At 32.4% G+C, this 21,488-nt stretch overlaps 1 protein-coding gene across 6 annotated transcripts in view; it reads right to left on the bottom strand.

Moving 5' to 3' along the window:
* Positions 1-21,488, bottom strand: part of LOC118195782 (L-fucose kinase-like) — a 143,534-nt gene that overhangs the window by 74,915 nt on the left and 47,131 nt on the right. For all 6 annotated transcript variants that reach the window (XM_085820433.1, XM_085820434.1, XM_085820429.1 and 3 more), the window contains 3 exons: positions 10,679-10,862; positions 7,108-7,220; positions 3,547-3,720 (listed from right to left, as the gene is read on the bottom strand). In XM_085820433.1, coding sequence (XP_085676559.1) covers positions 3,547-3,720; positions 7,108-7,220; positions 10,679-10,862 — 471 coding nt within the window. The remainder of the gene's footprint in view (positions 1-3,546; positions 3,721-7,107; positions 7,221-10,678; positions 10,863-21,488) is intronic.

The following is a 21,488-nucleotide window of genomic DNA, read 5'->3' as shown; positions in this document are numbered from 1 at the left end:
AGACATCTATCAGCGCGACTGTTTCGCTGACAGTCCAGCGAGCAGTAACTAAAATTAAGTGAACCGCGCAGTATAGTACGGGAAATCTCCCCATTTGCCCTGCTCCCAAGAGGTAAGGAACATTCAACCAAGTTCTACCTCCAATTCGGCAAGGCAGTTAATGCTTCTCCCATGTGAATGGGACACGTTGAAAGAACCAGTTTTCGCTACCGGTCGAATCTACTCTTGTGAACGGGCTTTCGAAACACAGTGTACATTATACGTAGCATATTCGGAAACTAAGTACCGTTTCATTCTAGCGCTGTGGTAGTCGTCCTGCGCATGTGCACTAGTCTTTCTTGTTCACTTGAATTTCAATTGTCGCCATTTTGGTTGCACTATGTTGTGTTTTCAGTTTGCTGTGCACATTCAAAATGTTTAAGACAATTAGTTCTCCCGCTGACTGCGAGATTCGTGCCGTGATTAAATTTTTGAACGCGAGGAATGTTAAACCAGCCGAAATTTATCGTCAAGTGACAGAAGTTTATGGTGAATACGCGATAAGTGATGGAATGGTGAGAAAGTGGGTAAGAATGTTTAATGCAGGTCGAACAAATGTCCACGCCGAGGCTCGGAGTGGTCGGCCTTCTGTTGTCATCGATGATTTGGTAAGGAAAGTTGATGAAGCAATTCATGAGAACAGACACTTCACAATGACAACTCTTTCAGAGGCATTTCCAGAAATTTCACGTACTGTTTTGTTCGAAATTGTGTCTGACCGCTTGAATTATCGCAAACTGTGTTCCCGATAGGTTCCAAAAATGCTCACTGATGTTCACAAAACAAAGCAACTTGGTAGTGCCCTGACATTTCTCACGCGGTACAGTGATGAGGGAGAAAACTTTTTAAACCAAATTGCGACAGGTGATGAAACTTGGGTGTGTCATTTCACACCAGAATCGAAACAACAATCGATGGAGTGGAGACACACTCATTCTCCAAAAAAACAAAAGTTCAAAGTCACAATGTCATCACAAAAAATCATGTGCACTGTCTTCTGGGATAGGAAATGGCGTTTTGTTTACTCAATTTCTTCCCAGAGGTGAAACCATTAATGTGGCACGATATTGTGAGACTTTAACAAAACTAAGGCGTGCCATTCAAAACAAACGAAGAGGAATGCTCAGTAAAGGAATTGTGTTGCTCCATGACAATGCTCGGCCCCATACTGCTGGTGTCCCTCAATCGTTAATTCGACAGTTTCATTGGGAGCAGGTCGATCACCCGCCGTACATCCCGGACTTGGCGCCGTCCGACTATCACTTGTTCCTGCACAGGAAGCGCGAGCTTGGTGGCACTGTGGAGTCGTGGTTATCGAAACTGGCGGGAAGTTTCTTTGACGATGGTATACAAAAACTGGTCACCCGCTATGACAAGTATTTGATCATTGGTGGAAACTATGTTGAAAAATAGTTTAAGACATGTATTTTCATGTAAAAATAAAATTGGATACGAAAAAATTGTTTTACTATTTTTTTTTTTTTTCAAAACGGTACTTAATTTCCGAATATGCCTCGTATCATATAAATACAAGTTATATGTGCTACCAACATAATACATATACATGTAAGTATACATGATATCATATAGCACACATGTACAAGTATAAAAATTTGATACATTATGCACAATAAGTCATTATAAAGTAATCATAAAGCATACTGTTGTCCAATACATTTAAAGTACACTTTCAGCTTTCCACGAACATGAATATAAAAGATTCTTATATAGCAAAGCTTATGAAGGCTATCTGCCTAAGGAAAGGGGTGGATTTCAAAAGATGATAAATATTCTATATGCATTGTCAATTTTAAAGGGCGATAGAACAATCAGCAGAATGCTTTACATCATGGCCCTGAATAAGAAATGAAACACTGGTCCAAGTTTTGCACTGTGTTTACATTCACTGTCCGGACTCTGAAAGACAGTAATGGATGCATTTAGACAGAAATAATGGGTGAATGTGTGGTATGTTGCACCTTCTTTTTACTTGCATATGACTAAAACTTACAAATATTTATTTTTTAAAAAAAATGGATCCAAAAAATTATGATTCACTTAAATCATGGATACAGAAGCTTAACTGTACTTTTTTAAAAATATACATGCACATATTTATGAGTAGAAATTATCCTTACTGTCATCAACAGAATTAAGAGTGTAAGAAATGATAACAAGATATTTAGCCATATGTTGTTTTCCAAGTGGTCAGACACTTGCAACTTAATGCATTTATCAGAAAAGAGTGGACCTATTGGTCCCTTTAGCCATCTCATCACTGTGAACATTGATAAGGGTGCCTCATAGGAGGTAACAGAATTACACCAGTGAGAAAGGGGAAACTCCATCCTAATTTGGGTGGAAGTCTTCACGGAGGATATATACAGGGGTTTCCTACCAATAACCTAATGAAAGACCTTTGAACTTGACAATATTTTAAGTGCCCCTTGGCACAAAGATGCTATATATTTACAAAAATCTATGCTTTTTATGGGACTTGAACCCAAGGCTATGGCAGCTGGCTTTCCTACCGTCATGCCAACTACAACTAGGGGTGTACACACTTAACGATATAAACATTAACCCAATTACAAGTTTTACAAATATGTTCTTAATTCACTGAAATTAAGCTATAATGCATAAGTATCACTTTCTGTGGAGAATTTTCCTAGCTAGAAAATATCATTTTTGTTACAGGAAGACCTGTTAACCTAGATTACCTAATACTATAACTAATACTTGTTAAATAAAATTGCATTATGAAAATATTACATACAATAAGAATAATCCTAATTCAGTGATCAGCTAAAATTAAACTAAGATTTTCAGTTACTGTACCATTTATGTAGTTAATGTGAATTTTAATTTTTGTCTTTTTTGGAAATCTAAGAGGATCGTGTGGACAGGCTTCAAGAATCACAGATTAAGAAATGATGTCATAGATGACATAAATTAATGTAATATCAAAAGAATTTTCAAAGGCGGAACAGGAAAGCTCTTCAAAATGAGTTTCTCATACTTTAATAACAAATTATAAGCTAATTTGACAAAACAAATTAAAATAACAATTTGTCTACTAATGAATGTATTTTAGAAAATAACTTACATTGATAAGAGTAAAGTAATAAATAAGAAACTTGGATTTCATGTCATCCATAAACAAACCCACAAATTTTCAGACTACAGATAATAATGATTATAATATATGTAATTATCCAAGTTTAAAAAATTCTAAAATTCTGATTCTAAAAAGAGACAGAAGATATACATTTCACAGTATTCATTCTTCAAAAAGGAAAAGTACAGAAATGTTTGTATTTCTGTTTTTTCAAGCCAATAAGTTACTTTATAATTAAATGAAAATATAGAATAAATTGAAACACACAATGAAAATGCTTTAAAATCAATAAAATATGTACACATTATTTACAATGTTGCATAATTCCTTGATTAAATATTCCACTAAGTTTTAAAAAATTAACAAACAACAATAGATAAATATCTCACACAAAGAGGTTCAAGGTAACTGATGCCTGAAATATATGAGCTTGTACCAATATTGACTGAACATGTTTCTATGTGAGAATCACAAATGACAACACCAGGTGATATTTGGCCCTTCTCCAAAGTCTGGATATATGAATTCATAAGAAGGTTTTTATCTGATTTGTTATTCTGAATCTGAAACAATAATTTCAAATAAATACAAGAAAACATTAAAAAAATCTGAAAGCTTTGAAATTTTATATTACAACCAAAGGGGCATTTTTTTTTAACATTTTGCGGGTTACCTTTATTTATTAAATATCATATTCTCTGCACTTAAATCACATAAAATTTAGTTCAACAGCAATATCACAAAATATTTAAAAACAGCATACCTTTACAATTTTTGATAGACAGTCTTGTGCACTAGAGATAAAAATGTTTTCTCCCACACAGTATTGCCAGTGCTCACTTTGAAATAGTTGAGATTGCAAAAATCCGTTTAAGTTTTATAAAATATCGTGATAAAACAATTTGAAATTCAAAATTCGGGCTTCCAAGTACCCATACTTGGGTGAAGGATTATGTTATTCAAAATTTAATGGCTCTAAGTACCATTGTTTTTTCACAATGGGAGAAACATGCAGATTTTTCATTTCTAATTTCTTTAAATATAATACAGGGTGATTATATTTGGTGGCGACAGTTTAAAAAGTAAAGCGGGCACAAAACAAAAAAAAACAATAGTCCCTCAGGGACAAAGCCCCTTTGGACTAATAAGAGAAAGAAAGGACTAATAACATATTAATTCATATATATAGGTTACATTATATATATTTCATATATATAATGCAACCTATATATATGAAAATATTCATCAAGATAATTCAATTAAACCAATTTAATCACTAATCCTTTATATTATAACATATCAGAAATTAAAAATTCCAACCTATATATCAAAATTTAAATTCAATAATTGCTCTGGTAAATATTTAATAAACCTCTCAAATTACAGTAGAAAGCTCGAAATAGTTTGAAGAAATATCAATGATAATTTGATTTATCTTTAGAAGGATTTGCCATTTTTTTAGAGAGTCTGAATTTCTTCAAATTTTGATCGTTGTTTATCACCTCTGTTCTAATTGGCTAGAGGGAGTTCAAGTTTTGTTTAAGACTGGCTAATTTTTAATTTTAGTGATGTTTAAGCCAATAGTGAATTTAGAGGCGGTACGCACTGAGCATCTCCGAGCTTTCAAAAGTTGTTACACGAGAGGCAGGGGTAGAATTTTTTTTTTTTTTTGCGGATAGACTTTATCAACTTTTCTGAATGGAAGGAGCATGAGGCAGCGCTCAGGCCTGCTGCGTTTGCCGTTAAAAGTTGTTAACGCCTCTGGGCTGCGAGAACCAGTCCATCACGTGGTGGCTATCATCGTGACATTTGTCGGCATCTGTATTTGTGGAGTTGGGGCTAGGTCCCGCATTTTCTCTTCCAGCTGTTCTAAGTCAAGAGTATCAGAGTTATCATCATGACATTTGTCAGCATCTGTGTTTGTGGAGTTGGGACTAGGTCCTGCATTTTCTCTTCCTGCCATTATGGCTACTCATGAATCATCTGTCTTGATTAAGTCAAGAGTATTAGAGAGGACCACTCGCATGGGAACTGTCGGTGAGAATCATTGTTCCACTCTTGAAAAAAGGATGAACTTGTTTTCCCTTCTTTGAAAAAAAGTCATAGACTGCAGTTGAAATAGTTGAGTAAACTTTCTTCTAAATTTCTAGCGTTTAGCCAAGTGTGAGTCTCAAACCGTTATCAGACTGTGGTTTTGTCTTTGTCAACTATTACGTATCGATTGAACAATGTTTCCAACTTCAGAGTCTTCATACTTTTTTTTTAACAGCGATGAAATAGCTAACTGTGAGTGTCTCGACCTGTTATCCAACCATGGGTTTGTCAACTATACGTATCGATTGAACAGTGTTTCGGACTTCTGAATTTTAAGACTTGTTTTTTTGGACAGCGAATGAAATAGCCAACCATGATTGTCTCTAACAGTTGTGAGATGAATAGTGGTTCTGTCAACTAATTAAGTATCAACTGAATATTGTTTCTACGTAAGAGTCTTCAGATTTGGGTTTTAGAGAGCAATAATCTAGCCAACTTTGAGTGAATTTTTTTTTTCTTTTGTTACCTCTCATTTTATTTCTTGCTAGTAATCTAACTAATCTGAGGAAATGAATTTTATTTTTTAAATGTTTGATTGTCATGTTCATTTAATTTTGATATGACCGAAGATAAATGCACTGATGTGTCACAGTTTAAGGAATTATGAGTTATTCTAAATTAGCTTTATACTGCATTTAAATTCTTGAGTACCTGTTTAAATTATTAATAACTGTGAGGTGTTTCAATATGATTTTAGTATGATTTGAATAATATTAAAATGAAATTGAAATTTAAAAAAAAAATATGAGTAACTTTTAGAAAATGTTTTGTAGGGGTAGTCTGGCCAGCTATCTTAAATTATAAAGTTTCTAATGTTCAATAAATGTGTTTATTGATTCAATTAGTGTATGTTTTGAGTTTTGTTTGTGGTCTACTGTAGGTCACCCATGTGATCCTTTCGGAAAACATGGTTAGTTCAATTCGAACTTGGGTAAATCTTATTGTGGTAGTAGAAAAATGAATTTTTAGTGTTTTGTGACTATATGATCGGCTTACTTAATTTATTTGAATTGGTGATTACACTTCTTTAGTGTGACATTTATCTTTCCCTAGTGTTTTGAAGAGTTTTGTGTTATATTTAAATGTAAACTGTTTTAGGGCTATCTCTAGATTTGTATTGAAATTCATGTGTTTTCAGGTTGGAGTGCTGATTTAGTTTATTTTTAGTAAGAGATATCAGATTGATGATTTTGTTACAGAAATGAATTTTTACATTGTTTTGATAAAATAATCTTTGATTTTACAAAAACACCATGGAGGATATTTACTTTTCATTCTTGATTTAATAAATAAGTTTCTATCATGAAAGGGTACACTCAGTTAGTCTTAGTTTTTTATTTATTTTTTATGTTGCCAGAAAGAGTCTAGTTTAAAAGTTTAATGTAAAAATTAAATTTTAATGTTTTTTTCCTACGTAACAATATTCTCAGTTGGCAAGAGATCAGGAATTTATGCTGCCCAAAGCTTTCACACAGCCAGATTGATATGAACTGTAAGTGGGCTAGGTATTTCCTATGGAAAAATGGTAATTGGGATACCCAGCAAATATGGTAGTGCTGCAGCATTGGTACTTCACTGGCACAGAGTCATGTCATCAATGTGCTTTTAATGAATAATAGAGGTGTTGAGACTAATAGCACTTCAAATTAAGATTGCATACTGATAGACTGTGTGGTGTATTGAAATAGCACAAAAATCTGCACAATAGCCACATAATCTCCTGAGTCTGACACTGTTATCATAATTGATGACACAGAAATAAACTTTTTCACTGAATATCATGTTATTATATAAACAAAATATTAATATAATTTTAACAAAAATTTTAAAGGGAAGAAAAATAAAATATTTATTACCTGGCAAATGGAATGGATCTGATTCGAAGAAGCTACTCTAAATAAATTTGTCATGTGATCTTCTGCAGTGGGTATGCAAGACCAATACAAATGTTGACAATTGCTTAGTATTTCTGAAACCGTAATTAAGTCATGATATTTTAGAAAAATAAATTCAGACATACAATAAAAATTAATCAGTAAAAGAAAAAAAAAGGATTAAATATATTATTAAGTCATATTAATTATTTAATTGGATAAATACAGAACAGTAATTCAGTCAAGCAACATTATGTAGCTATTCAGATATAGGATCATTCTGCCTATACATCATATTTTTAAAGTCCTTACAGGATATAATATATATATATATATCATACCGAAAATTCACTGCAGACTGATCAGATCTGTAAAATCACTATCACTTACAGGTTATAACTATTTTCTAAATCCAAAGCAGCTTAAAAATTTCATTATTTTCAAGGCTATTTTCTGTTAGCAAAATTTAAATAATGAAATGAATAGTGACTTCAAATAGTTTTAATTTAAATTTCAGTGCCATGCTGGATATAAACAAAAACATACAAATTATTTTTAAATGGAATGCCACTATTTACTTAAAGTTTAATTACACTAATTATATTGAATTCTAAATTGAATATTTAAAATAATAAACTGGATGCCAATATTTATCTTAAAATGTTTACTTTTCTTCTCTGAATAACATATTACTCTCTTACATTACATGTTACATAACTTTATAATCACATAGTTCTAAATACTTCCTTATATAATGTGTTGCTTCACTTATGGCACCAATATTGTCAAACCCTTAATAATCTTATAGAGGGATTTGATATCAGTTTTAAATCTCAAATTATTTGCAATCTCTTGAAATTTCTAATAAAAACATGTTAAATTTTATCATTATAATACATATATATATATATATATATATATATATATATTAAAAAATACTCTTTTAACCCATTAGCTACTGGTTTTGCATTGACACAACGGTTAAAATAAATGCGTATATAAACATAACTACCTAAGATATTTTATACCAGCAGACAATTTTGTGTAGGGAATATTATGAAGATAATTTCTGTAAAAAATATTAGCCTTCAACAATCATTTTGTTTATAATAATTAATCTCATACTTTAAGCAAAATTTAAGCAAAATTTTCGACCGGGTATTTTTGCTGAAAATATTTAACGAAAGAATCGCCGTCGTTATGAGTGATCTATTTTTAGTCAAGGTCATCGTTTATCAGAACATTACATCAATCAGATGTTTATATTTGTGTTGGGAAGCAAGTGAAAACAGGTGTTGCGCTGACGCAACGTCAGCAGGAAACGGGTAGTCAATCTCCTTATTCACTCATTCCTTTCGATGGTCTGGTTCATGTCCTGGTTGTTTAAAAATGCCTAAAATGAAGTATCTTACATTAGAAGAAGCCCTTCAAAGATTTTTTGATGAAGAAACAGATGATGATAATGTTAATAATGACCAGAATGAAACTGGTAGTGTTGTTGTTCCCCCAGAAATTGCAGAAATAGTGATGAAGAAGAAAGAAATGGCAATGTTTTAAATAATGATAATGATATTTTACCAAATGATACTGCTGGGGAAGTTGAAATTCACGTAAGAAGTATGTTTCAGCCTTCTAAAAGCAGTTATAGTCATACTAAAAAGTTTAAAAAGCAGAAGATTGAAATCTTGAAGTGGATAAAAAAGGAACTGTTAGTTATGTCTCAGGAAGAACATGAAGAAAGAGATAGAACAGAAATTATAAAAGACAAAATACAAGGTAAAACTAGTGCACAGATTTTTGATTTTCGTTTTGGTTTAGACATTTACTCTCTTCTCGTTGAAGAGACAATACGCTCAGCAAAAAAAAAAAAAAAAAAAAAAAAAAAAAAGGGGGGGGGGCAGAATTTATTACATCTGAAGCCTATATGAGAAGATTTATTGGAATATTATTGCTTATAGGATATTATTCTTTACCTCAAGAAAAAATGTATTGGTCTTTTGATAAGGACATTTCTGTTCCTGTTGTACGAGAATCGATATCACATTTGCAGTACACGAATATGAAGCATAATTTGCATTTGACAATAGTCAAATTGACAATACTGATAAATTATATGAGGTCAGACCGTATCTAAACTTACTAAATATCACCACTTTTTATTACTGGAAATATAAAGTCTCTTTTAGATTTCAGACGCGAGAATGCATTATTCCCTTTGCAAACTCCTATTGAGTGTGTAGAATTAGCCAGAAATAGATCAAAAACAGGAAGACCTAGTAAATTCAGCATTCAAAAACCATTACATGGAGATGGTAGACATTTTATCGTAAAGTCCATTGATAACAAAAGACTTTGTTGTAAAGAGTACTATAGCCAGACTGTTTATAGATGCAAAGTATGTAATGTAGCTTTACATCATGATTGTAATCAAGCTTTTCATGCATCAATCCTTGAATTGAAATAATCTGTATTTGTAAAAGAAATACAATGTATATTTTAATATTAATTTAATTACAAGTAAAGTGATTTGTAGATTTATAAAACGTTATACAGCTAAAAGTAATCCTGCGCTCCACTCAAAAGAAACATCACACGAGTACAATCCTACTCACTAAACATCCGTAGTCTTTTTCCGCTGACGTTGCGCGAACGCAACACTCGCTTTTTCCACAGGTAAGAGCATTTTTTTATATTTTCAATGTCAATTTATGTTATAAATGCTTAATTTAATATTTGCTATTATTTTCATGAGAAAAGAAACATTCCTTGTAGTTTTGGCGGTTAATGGGTTAAGATGACAAATAGTTTTTTAAATCTTTAAATTAGCCTTTTATGAGGAGAGGGGGGGACCTATGATATTAGAAAACCTGAAATAATATCTTAAAATATTTCATTGTCCTTTTCAGAAAGAAGGATACATCACTTTCTTAGCTAAAGACAGCAATTTAAACTCTATTTTTAAAACTGTTATTTAATATGCTAATTAAAATGTCTTAAAGCTTGTATTCATTGCATTCAAACTACAGAAGCTACTGAAAATTCAAGCTATTCAAAACTACTGCAAGCTTGCAAACTACAGAAAAATAATATTTATAACACAGTGCTTTATATTTTTTACAAAAATTGTGATTAAATATGTGTATTAAAGCTGAATTAAAATATGCATATTAATACTGAACACCACTCAAAATAAATGAAGAAAAGAAAAATTATCTAAGATTACTATAAGAATTAAAGGAAATTTTGTAAAACAATGCCTTAGAAACAGCTTTAAAATTTTCTCATCCTCCTAATCTGCCATTGAATTATGTGCATAATGACATTTAAAATCTGGGAAAAAAAAAATGTTTACGTCAAAATTTTGCTTATTGCTCCTAGATTAATATTTAATAATATAAGCATAAATTTCTTATTATATTAATATTCAATATATAAAATAAATATCCATGAAATACAGAAACATAATATGTGCACAGAAAACACTTATAGCACATGAACAACAATCAGTATGCAGAAATGAAATCTTTTTCTATCGGCTACAAGGGTACATTACTTTGGGACATTTTATATCTCGAAAGTTCCTTCCACACTAAAGATCTAGCAAGCAGACTTTTTTTTGAACTTTCTTCAGCAAAGCCAGCTTTGACATTATATGTTTTCCCACATTTTCCAGTTACAAAGTCGTCTTTCCTCATCTTTGTGGACATAGCAATCAAGAGATCAAAAAACAGAGATACCTACCATTAAAAAATAAAAAAACTTTTTCGAAACAATGTTCAGAAAATTTTTATTTGAGAATGGTAACAGAACAGTAATACAAATGCCAAATGTTATTGCACATATTTTAGACAAGGCACTTTTAGAAACAAAATGTAGGCAAAAAATAATATTTAATACAGATGATAAACAACGTTCAAATAAAATTTTTCTTTCTGAAATTGGATTACATTACAGCCAGCTTTATTTATAGCAGAAAATACACTGCTGGCCATTAAAATTGATACACTAGAAAGGAAAGCAACTAACAGAATCTTATTTATTGTACATATACAGTATAATAAAGCATGATTAAATTTGCAGGTTTTGGCATACATAGTTGGGTATTCAGTACGCAGAATTCCCACCTGTGACAGCAATAATGGCTGTAATAAAGTGAGCATTGAGTAAAACTGAGTTCTGAAAATAGATTACATGTACTTCATTCCATGCAGCTTCATCCTTATCCCAGAGTTTATCAATCCTAGTGGCTGGCATGTGGTAGCATACCAATCTCTCAGCAACCCATGACCAGATGTTCTCAGTGTGTTACAGATCTAGAAAACATGTTGGTAAAGACAACAGTCGAACACCCTCTATATTGAGGAATGTCAGGACAGCATGGGCAATATGCAATTATGCATTATTTTATTGAAAGATCGTGTCATTTGTTTCTTTGAACAAGTCATGACATGATCTTTCAACAAGATGCAGGCTTCAAAGACAGGGCATAGCCATGGCCTTAATGCCTTAGAAATGCAATGGGAGTTGTCCACATTATGGATGATCCGGAGGTGACTGGGATGTGTGCCCAGAGACATCTAATATCAGAATGCAAGGCATGGGCCCATATGATGATGATGAATGTAAGCTGCCAAAATTTGTTCTAGTTCAATGCTTCCATACATGGCTATGTCCATCATAATGCTGTAGGCCGAAATGGAGACATGGTGCCTCTCCAGTGTCATCATTCATTGCACCACTGCAGAAGCACCTGTTTTTCTACAGCCATAAGAAAAGAATAGTTATTGTACTGACAGTCTGTGATGCTGTAGACACCGTAACACTGTCCCTGAAGATACTTGCTATCCTGCACATAAGCTAAGTTTCCAACTCAGGGATGTGACATGGCTGTATGATCCCACAAGACTAAGAGGGAAACATGTCTGCCCCCTAAAAGTTTGGTTGCATGAAGCTGCTGAAATCCTCCATGGCCTTCCTGGACCCATTGATTTCATACTATTTGCCTGACAGTCATAGGGCCCAATCAACAATTTCTCCTTCTTTTTCCCAAGCAACCAACGAGATATAAAACTGTGATAATTTCCAAATGAGATATAAGTTGTGCTATCTCCCCATTTATATGCAATGTATATGGCATTACTCATACATGCTTTGTGTGCATGCACTGGAATACTAATAATTTGCATATAATAATGCAATACAATATGTAATACCTTTCACACAAATTTGAGGTTATTAGCATGCTGAATTTATGGTATAAAAATTTTAATTGGAAGTGTGCTGGTAAAACGTCCTCACTCCATTAACCTTTTGAATTCCAAATGCAAAGTCAATAGATACAACTTGAAACTATTTCTGCCATATATGAACTACCATAACAAGAAAGCACTAGGCCATCACTATAATGCAAGTCTTGATAAAACAGTATGGAAGTTTTAATAAATATAGCTGTTTGAAACACTGATGTCTACCTTCTGGGCAGCAGTTTTCAGTCAAATGGGCATATACCAGAACATTTTCTCATCATTATGCATGCTTATTAATAAATATTTGCTAATCTGTAGCAGCTAAATATGATATTGATAATGAATATCATGTTTTTATTATTACATATATGTAAAACGAAATTAAAGATATTTGCATTTTAAAGTTTGTTTAACATATTATTCATAGATCAGTTACTGAAAGGAAGAATAGAAATCGTAAATATATAAATGTAATGTAACAAGTAATTTATTTATCTTCATGCTGAAATTATACTTAACTAGTCACACAAGAAGATCAGGTGATTAGCAAAGACTGTTTGCTATGCCATTACTGATGGGCATAGATTAAAGTCCTGGATGTAAGATTCGGCAGTTCGGGTAGTCTCTTTTCTCTTTTTTTGATGCATTCTTAATGATGAGATGGCGGCTTTAACTATTTCCAGCAAATGCCAAACCATAAAATACATTAGGAACAAATCTTGACATATGTTAACGGAGAATTAAAATTTGTTTCTTATTATGAAAACTGACTCAAAATACATAAAACATTGGAAATGTTTTAACCCTTTGGAGTTCAGCACAAAATATCATAGGCGATTGCAGCTTAAAAGTACAGCAACAGTGGAGTCAAAAATTCTGTCTGCAGTCCTACAGGCACATGTTATTGCAAGAAAAATATTGAAACCCATACTTCTACCACTGAAATGTGTGTTTTATGTCATTAAAATTGTTAGTTTATTTTTACCTTGTTAGCAACACCGAGTGTCTTCACTGTGTGCAAGCTTTGAATGTTATTAGTGTAATGTTGTGCATGTGTTAAGTTTCAATAGAAAATGTGAAAAGATACATTTCTTAATTTTCGACTTGCTTCTTGATATGATATTGGTTTATTTAACATGGTAGCAGTTCTCATGGTTTGTGAATATGAATGAAGATTTTAGGATTTACAATTTATTTTAAAAGCTACTGGTACTAGCATAAAAATGGCATGTGCAAGAAGCAGTGATATCAGTATAACACTATTTGATGGCTTGGACTATTTTAACTGGAAAGTGCATATGATGAAATTTCTCCAATAAAAAAAATGTAAAGATGTGGTTCAGCAAAAAGTCAGTGAAAAGGATGACATGGAAAAATGGGAAAAAAAGGATATCCAAACTATAAATTACATTTATGACGCCATAACAAATAAGCAATTGGAATATATTCACGAGTGTGAGACTGCATTTGATATAATTCCGAAATTTGATGCAATGTATTTAAAAACTTCAATATCTCTCCAAATTGTTTGTAAAAATAACTTAGAATGTGCAAAACTGAAAAATTATCCTGATGTAAATATATTTTTCAATGATTTTGAGAAGTATGTTAATGAAGACACAATAACACGCCGAATAAATACTGATTCAGAAGTCAAACAACAAAAATCAGCGTTAATTCACAAAATTTTCACAGGACTAGTTTCGATGGTTTTACCGAACCATCATCTTCAGCTGCAAAACCGCAAATGAACAAGATAGGAAATAATGTTTAGATAAGATAAGAAAGCCTGGACAAGAATAAGCAAGTGGCGCCATCTGTTGGCGAAACCAGAACTAAAACATAATTTCTCTAAAAGCCGAAGGCAAATTTGGATTGGAATTAGGATCGTTAACTAAAACAGAAAGATTTTTATGAATGTGAAATGCCTCTAGAAAATCCAGTTCTCCAATGGAAGATGTTTTTTGAATAATTTTGGCAGCAGAAAAATTGAAAGTGCGATTTTCGGACCAACAATGTTGAGCAACAGAAGACTTCTGTGTTTCCTTTTTTCTAACACATGCCTCATGTTCTTTGACGCGGAATTTTAAGGCTCTCTTAGTTTGGCCAATGTAAATTAAACCGCACTGGCAAGGAATCCTATAAATACCCCAGGAATTCATATCCGGAATGGGGTCCTTGAGTATAGAAGTTGGAATTTATTGATGGGAGAGTAAACAACCCGAAAGTTAAATTTCTGCAAAATATGTGCAACTTTATAGCTAATTGATGGAAAGAAGGGAATGACAACAGAATTTTTATAATCTCCTAAAATAAGAGTGGGGCTTTTAGTGTGTTGAGATGAGAATTTTTTAACTGCTTGATTAATAATGTTGGGTGAAAAGCCCCTGTCAATAGCTATTGCTTTTAAATAATTTAGTTCTTCATCAAGGGCTAGTTTGGAGGAGCAAACTTGAAGAGCACGGACAACATAGGAATAAAATGAAGCTAACTTTTGTTTAGTCGGATGACATGATTTAAAGTGTGGTGGAAGGCAAACCGATGAAGGTTTACGGTAAACTGTAGTACTGAAGTTGGATGTGTTACGTGTGACCAGAATGTCGAGAAACGGAAGAGAATTGCAAGTCTCAAGTTCAAAAGTGAACTGAATAGCAGGATCAACAGAATTCATTGTTGAAAGAACTCTATTTAAATCATCTTTATTACCTTCAAACAGGGTAAAAGTATCGTCTACGTAGCGGAACCATGCCGGGAAGTTTAAAGTTTCAAACAATTTTGATTCATAATAATGCATGTAGATATCAGCCAGGATGGGACTGAGGGGGCTACCCATGGCTAATCCCTCAGTTTGCTTGTAATATTTATTTTGGAAAACAAAATGTGTTTGTATCAAACAGAGTTGAGTGAGAGAAATTAGCTCATCAATTTCGATGCAAGAGAAATGAAATTCGCGAAGTCTGGTTTCTAGACATCTTAATGCACCCTCCACTGGGACATTGGTGAATAATGATTTTACATCAAAAGAAACCATGAGTAAATTACGAGGAGAAATGTTTTTAACCTTTTTTACAAAACCTTTTTTTCTTTTGATGTAAAATCATTATTCACCAATGTCCCAGTGGAGGGTGCATTAAGATGTCTAGAAACCAGACTTCGCGAATTTCATTTCTCTTGCATCGAAATTGATGAGCTAATTTCTCTCACTCAACTCTGTTTGATACAAACACATTTTGTTTTCCAAAATAAATATTACAAGCAAACTGAGGGATTAGCCATGGGTAGCCCCCTCAGTCCCATCCTGGCTGATATCTACATGCATTATTATGAATCAAAATTGTTTGAAACTTTAAACTTCCCGGCATGGTTCCGCTACGTAGACGATACTTTTACCCTGTTTGAAGGTAATAAAGATGATTTAAATAGAGTTCTTTCAACAATGAATTCTGTTGATCCTGCTATTCAGTTCACTTTTGAACTTGAGACTTGCAATTCTCTTCCGTTTCTCGACATTCTGGTCACACGTAACACATCCAACTTCAGTACTACAGTTTACCGTAAACCTTCATCGGTTTGCCTTCCACCACACTTTAAATCATGTCATCCGACTAAACAAAAGTTAGCTTCATTTTATTCCTATGTTTTCCGTGCTCTTCAAGTTTGCTCCTCCAAACTAGCCCTTGATGAAGAACTAAATTATTTAAAAGCAATAGCTATTGACAGGGGCTTTTCACCCAACATTATTAATCAAGCAGTTAAAAAATTCTCATCTCAACACACTAAAAGCCCCACTCTTATTTTAGGAGATTATAAAAATTCTGTTGTCATTCCCTTCTTTCCATCAATTAGCTATAAAGTTGCACATATTTTGCAGAAATTTAACTTTCGGGTTGTTTACTCTCCCATCAATAAAATTCCAACTTCTATACTCAAGGACCCCATTCCGGATATGAATTCCTGGGGTATTTATAGGATTCCTTGCCAGTGCGGTTTAATTTACATTGGCCAAACTAAGAGAGCCTTAAAATTTCGCGTCAAAGAACATGAGGCATGTGTTAGAAAAAAGGAAACACAGAAGTCTTCTGTTGCTCAACATTGTTGGTCCGAAAATCGCACTTTCAATTTTTCTGCTGCCAAAATTATTCAAAAAACATCTTCCATTGGAGAACTGGATTTTCTAGAGGCATTTCACATTCATAAAAATCTTTCTGTTTTAGTTAACGATCCTAATTCCAATCCAAATTTGCCTTCGGCTTTTAGAGAAATTATGTTTTAGTTCTGGTTTCGCCAACAGATGGCGCCACTTGCTTATTCTTGTCCAGGCTTTCTTATCTTATCTAAACATTATTTCCTATCTTGTTCATTTGCGGTTTTGCAGCTGAAGATGATGGTTCGGTAAAACCATCGAAACTAGTCCTGTAAAAATTTTGTGAATTAACGCTGATTTTTGTTGTTTGACTTCTGAATCAGTATGTTAATGAGCTGAAACTTGCCGGCACCAGCGTGATGGAACAAGAAAAACTGGCTAAGAGCATTACCTTCAAATTACAGTCACATTGGTGAATTAATAGATGTATTACTAGAGAAGGACAGAATAGTCGATTACCTAAAGAGCAAAATCAAATTAAAATTACTTGAAGAGAAAAATTATTATGAAGATTGGGCACCAGTAGAAAAATCAAATGGTTCAAAATTGAAACAAGCAAATCGAGTCCACAAGGGAATGTCTAATTACAGAACGCCTGGTCACATTAAAAAGAATTGTTGGCATGTCCATCAAGGAAACTATCATGGCAATGTCTCCAATAATTATCGTGGTCAAAGTGCTTCAAAAAATCAAGAACATAGTCATGGTTTTAATAGACATTGTGGGCGTGGAGCATACTCTAACCACAGAATAAACAGTCATCAAGGTAATAGTTTTCACACCACTGTTATCGAAAGTAACATGTCAAGTTTCAGTGCAAATACTGTGACGAATAAAAATGAAATCTATTGGTTACTAGACAGTGGATGCACAGACCACATTATAAACAGTGATGAATATTTCAAACAGCAAATCAATTTGAAGGATCCTATTCAAGTGAAAGTCGGTGACAGAAGGATTTTGAAAGCTACAAAGGTGGCAATATAATACTTTCTTTTCCTGTATATAACTCTGAATCTGTTGAAACATTGAAGAACATATTTTATGTAAAAGAAATGAAAGCAAATTTGAAGATTACTGATAATCATAAAATAGTTTCAAAAGAAAAGTTTTCTAAAATTTATGATGTCAATGGTTCATTAATAGCAATAGCGAAGAAAGATTATATAAAGTAACAAGTTATGTTAAAAATAGTAAAATGTTTGCAAATTTGGCCAACAGTAAGTTAATGTTAAAAGAAAAATTGCACCGTTCACTTGGACATGTAAATTTTAAATATCTGGATATTATGTGCAAAGATCAAGTATTAGAAGGAATCCCTTAAGGAATAGAAACCGAATATATGAAGTGTGCCATATGTATTGAAAATAAAATGCACAATTTACCATTTAAGAATAATAGAAGAAAAGCAGATGTTCTGGAGATTATACATACAGACGTAAATGGACCTTACATAACAAGTGGATTTAATGGTGAGAAATACTTTGTAAGTTTTATTGATGATTATAGCAAGTTTGCAAAAATTTATTGTATCAACTCTAAGGATCAAGTCTCTGATTGCTTAATTGAATATGTAAATGAAAATCAAAATTTAACAGGGAAGATGATCAAAGAACTAAGATGTGATAATGGTAGTGAATATATGAATAGCAAGATATGCAAATTTGCAAGAGAAAAAGGTATCAAGATAAAGTCATGCCTCCCCCCATATGTACACGAATTAAATGGTACTGCTGAGCGTTACAACAGAACTATAATGGATATGGCAAGATGTCTTTTAGCTGAAGCAAAAGTTGACAGACGTTACTGGCCTGAAGTGATCAATTATTTGAGAAACAGAACATGAACAAATACTCTTGTAAAGAAGACACCATATGAAATATTTTTTAATAGGAAACCATCTGCAAATGAATTAAAATTTTATGGAAGTAAAGTGTATGTAAAAATACCAGAAGAAAAGAGAAAGTGAGATAAAAAGGCTGAATATGGAATTTTACTTGGATATACAGAAAATGGATATAGAGTTTTGATGAATAACATAATTATTGTTGCCAGGCATGTTGACATCATTGAAGAAGACATAATGTGTGTAGGTTGTGATGAAGAAGATGAGAAAGATGATACAAATAAGAAGAATGAACCTCAAGAAGTGTCATATGAATCGAGTAATGATAACTCCAAGGGCAGTGTGACAAATGAGGATGAAACAAAAGGTGGAACGAGACCAAGAAGGCAAATCAAACCACCAGTTTGATTTCATGAATTCGGGTACAACTGTGCTAGTGAAAATTTTTGTGATACCTACAGTTCTAGGTAACTTTGAGCAGGTACAACTGTGCTAGTGAAAATTTTTGTGATACCTACAGTTCTAGGTAACTTTGAGCAGGTGACAACACGCAGCAAGGCTGGACATTGGAAAGAGGCAATGGACAGTGAAACAAACAGTCTTGTTAAAAACAACACTTGGACACTAGTGACTAAACCAGAGGATAAAGCAATTCTAGATGTGAAGTTGGTATTCAAAAGAAAACCTGGTAATGTTTTTAAAACTAGATTAGTGATTCGAGGTTTCCAGCAAAAAGATAGTACTGAGGATACTTACTCCCCTGCCATTAAGATGCAAACCTTAAAATTGTTACTTTCATATTCTTGTCAGTATAATTTAAATATTCATCAAATGGATGTTGAGACTGCTTTTTTAAATGGTTATGTTGTATCTGAGGCTTATGTTAAACAACTATAAGGCTATAATGAGAATTCGAATAGAGTGTATAAAGTAAAGAAAGCACTATATGGGTTGAAAGAAAGCCCTCATGCTTGGTATGAACGTTTTAATGAGTATATTGAGAGTCTAGGATGTCATAGAAGTAAATATGATTATTGTCTTTAAAAAAATCTGAAAATGGTGTATTTGTATATATTCTTTTATGTGTTAATGATTTGTTGATATGTTGCAAAGATACTCAGGTAATCAATTATATTAAAGAACAACTACATAATAAATTTAAAATGAAGGATTTAAATAAAGTAAAAAAGCTACATTGGAATTGATATTGAATATGATAATGAGAAAAGCAATATCTTAACATTGAATCAGGAAAATTATATTGAATCTTTAGCTAAACTGTATTGTATTGAAAATTCAAAGCTTTATGATACAGCAATGGAGATTAATATTAAACTAAGCCAATCTAATTTAAATCAAAATGTTAAATATAGAAATATAATTTAAATCAAAATGTTAAATATAGAAATATAATAGGAGCACTCTTGTATATTAGTCATGGTACTAAACCAGACATATTTTTCAGTGTAAATTATTCAAGTAGATTTCAAAATTGTTATGATGAGACACATTTAAAATATGCTTTGAGAGTTTTAAAGCATTTGTGCTTAACACCTAAAATTAACCTATATTAAAAATCTTAAAACTGATATTATGAATTGTTATGTTGATGCTGATTGGGCAGGTGATATTGTTGACAGAAAGCCAACTACTGGGTGTGTTATTGAATTATTTGGTAATCCAATTTATTGGAAATCCAAAAAGCAAAATTGTGTGACAAAATCTTCCACTTTTGTTGAATATATTGCTCTATCTGAGGCTGAAACAGAAATAATTTCTTAAAAAAGTGTTGTGAATGATGTTTTTGCTGATATAACTCACCCAATTAAAATTTATGAAGATAATTCACGAGCTTTGGTTATTGCTAATTATAGGAACTTCACTAAAAATTCAAAACACATAGAAGTTCAATTTCATTATGTACACGAAAATGTTCAAAATGGAGTAATTGAAATTGTAAAGATTGGTTCAGAATCAAATATTGCAGATATCTTTACTAAGTCAGTAGGAAAGAATAAATTTATGAAATTCAGAGAAGGTTTGAAATTGAAATAAATTTTGTATACTGTTTATTTAAATATTTTTGTTTATGTTGAAATAGATTTTGGTAATATCCTTATGTAAACTAAATTGTATTTAACTTTGATTTTAATATTTAAGTTAATGAAAGAAACTTTTTTTGAAATAATTTGCGTTAAGTGTTGAATGTTATTGTTTCTATCTATGCTTAATTGTACTTGGTAAAGATGAAAAGGTTGCTTATGTCTATATTTGTTTGTAATTAGTAAATATAAATGTAAGGAGGTGTGTTTGGTACATGTAACCTTTAAATGATATTGTAAACATGGGGGTTGAATCTATTTTATTTTAAAACGCATTTCTATCTACTTGTAATATTTCAAATCCAGCCCTGATTGTAAAATTTTCTTAGTTCTTACTGTATTTTTACCTTGTTGGCAACACTGAGTTTCTCCACTGCGTACGAGCTTTGGATGTTATTAATGTAATGTTGTGCCTGTGTTGTTGCTCGTTCAATAAAAAATGTGAAAAGATACGTTTCTTAATTTTCGACTTGCTTCTTGATATGATATTGGTTTACTTAACAAAAATGTTTAACATGAAGCTAAACAGAACAACTTTGAATTCATTAGAGTTGTCTATCATGAAGGGGCAATAATAAAGGTTACACATGTCGAATTCCAGCAAGTTGTTGGTCTGTTAGATAATTATTCTGTCGAATGCTGCATGATACAGGTCTGTGTTACAATGTTAACGGAATAGTAATGAAAGTTTTTGGTGGAATATGTATTTTTTTGTGAGTGACAAGCCTACAGAATACATACAGCAATTATTCATTGAACAGTTTGTTGATCTTGTTGTTCCTCACAGTGATACAGTGTGTGATTTAATTGTAAACTTCATGCTATAAGCAGCATGGTGGAGAAAAACGTGAGCCCTCTATTCTGACAAAGGAAAAGGTGGATGAGGTTGTAGACAAAATGATGTAGAGTCCTTGAAAACCATAAGAAAGCAGTATCAGTGCTGGTATTTCACACAGAGCAGAGAAGCATAAGACTGGATTATTCGTACATAAAAGAATATCAACAATAATACTTCTTCGTGCAGA

The sequence above is a fragment of the Stegodyphus dumicola genome, chromosome 7, assembly GCF_044657685.1.
Source record: "Stegodyphus dumicola isolate Sdum_Otavi_A_Nest chromosome 7, ASM4465768v1".
In the NCBI taxonomy this organism is placed as follows: domain Eukaryota; kingdom Metazoa; phylum Arthropoda; class Arachnida; order Araneae; family Eresidae; genus Stegodyphus; species Stegodyphus dumicola.
The sequence above is the reverse complement of the archived record's forward strand: the minus strand, read 5'-3'. Positions and strand labels throughout refer to the sequence as shown.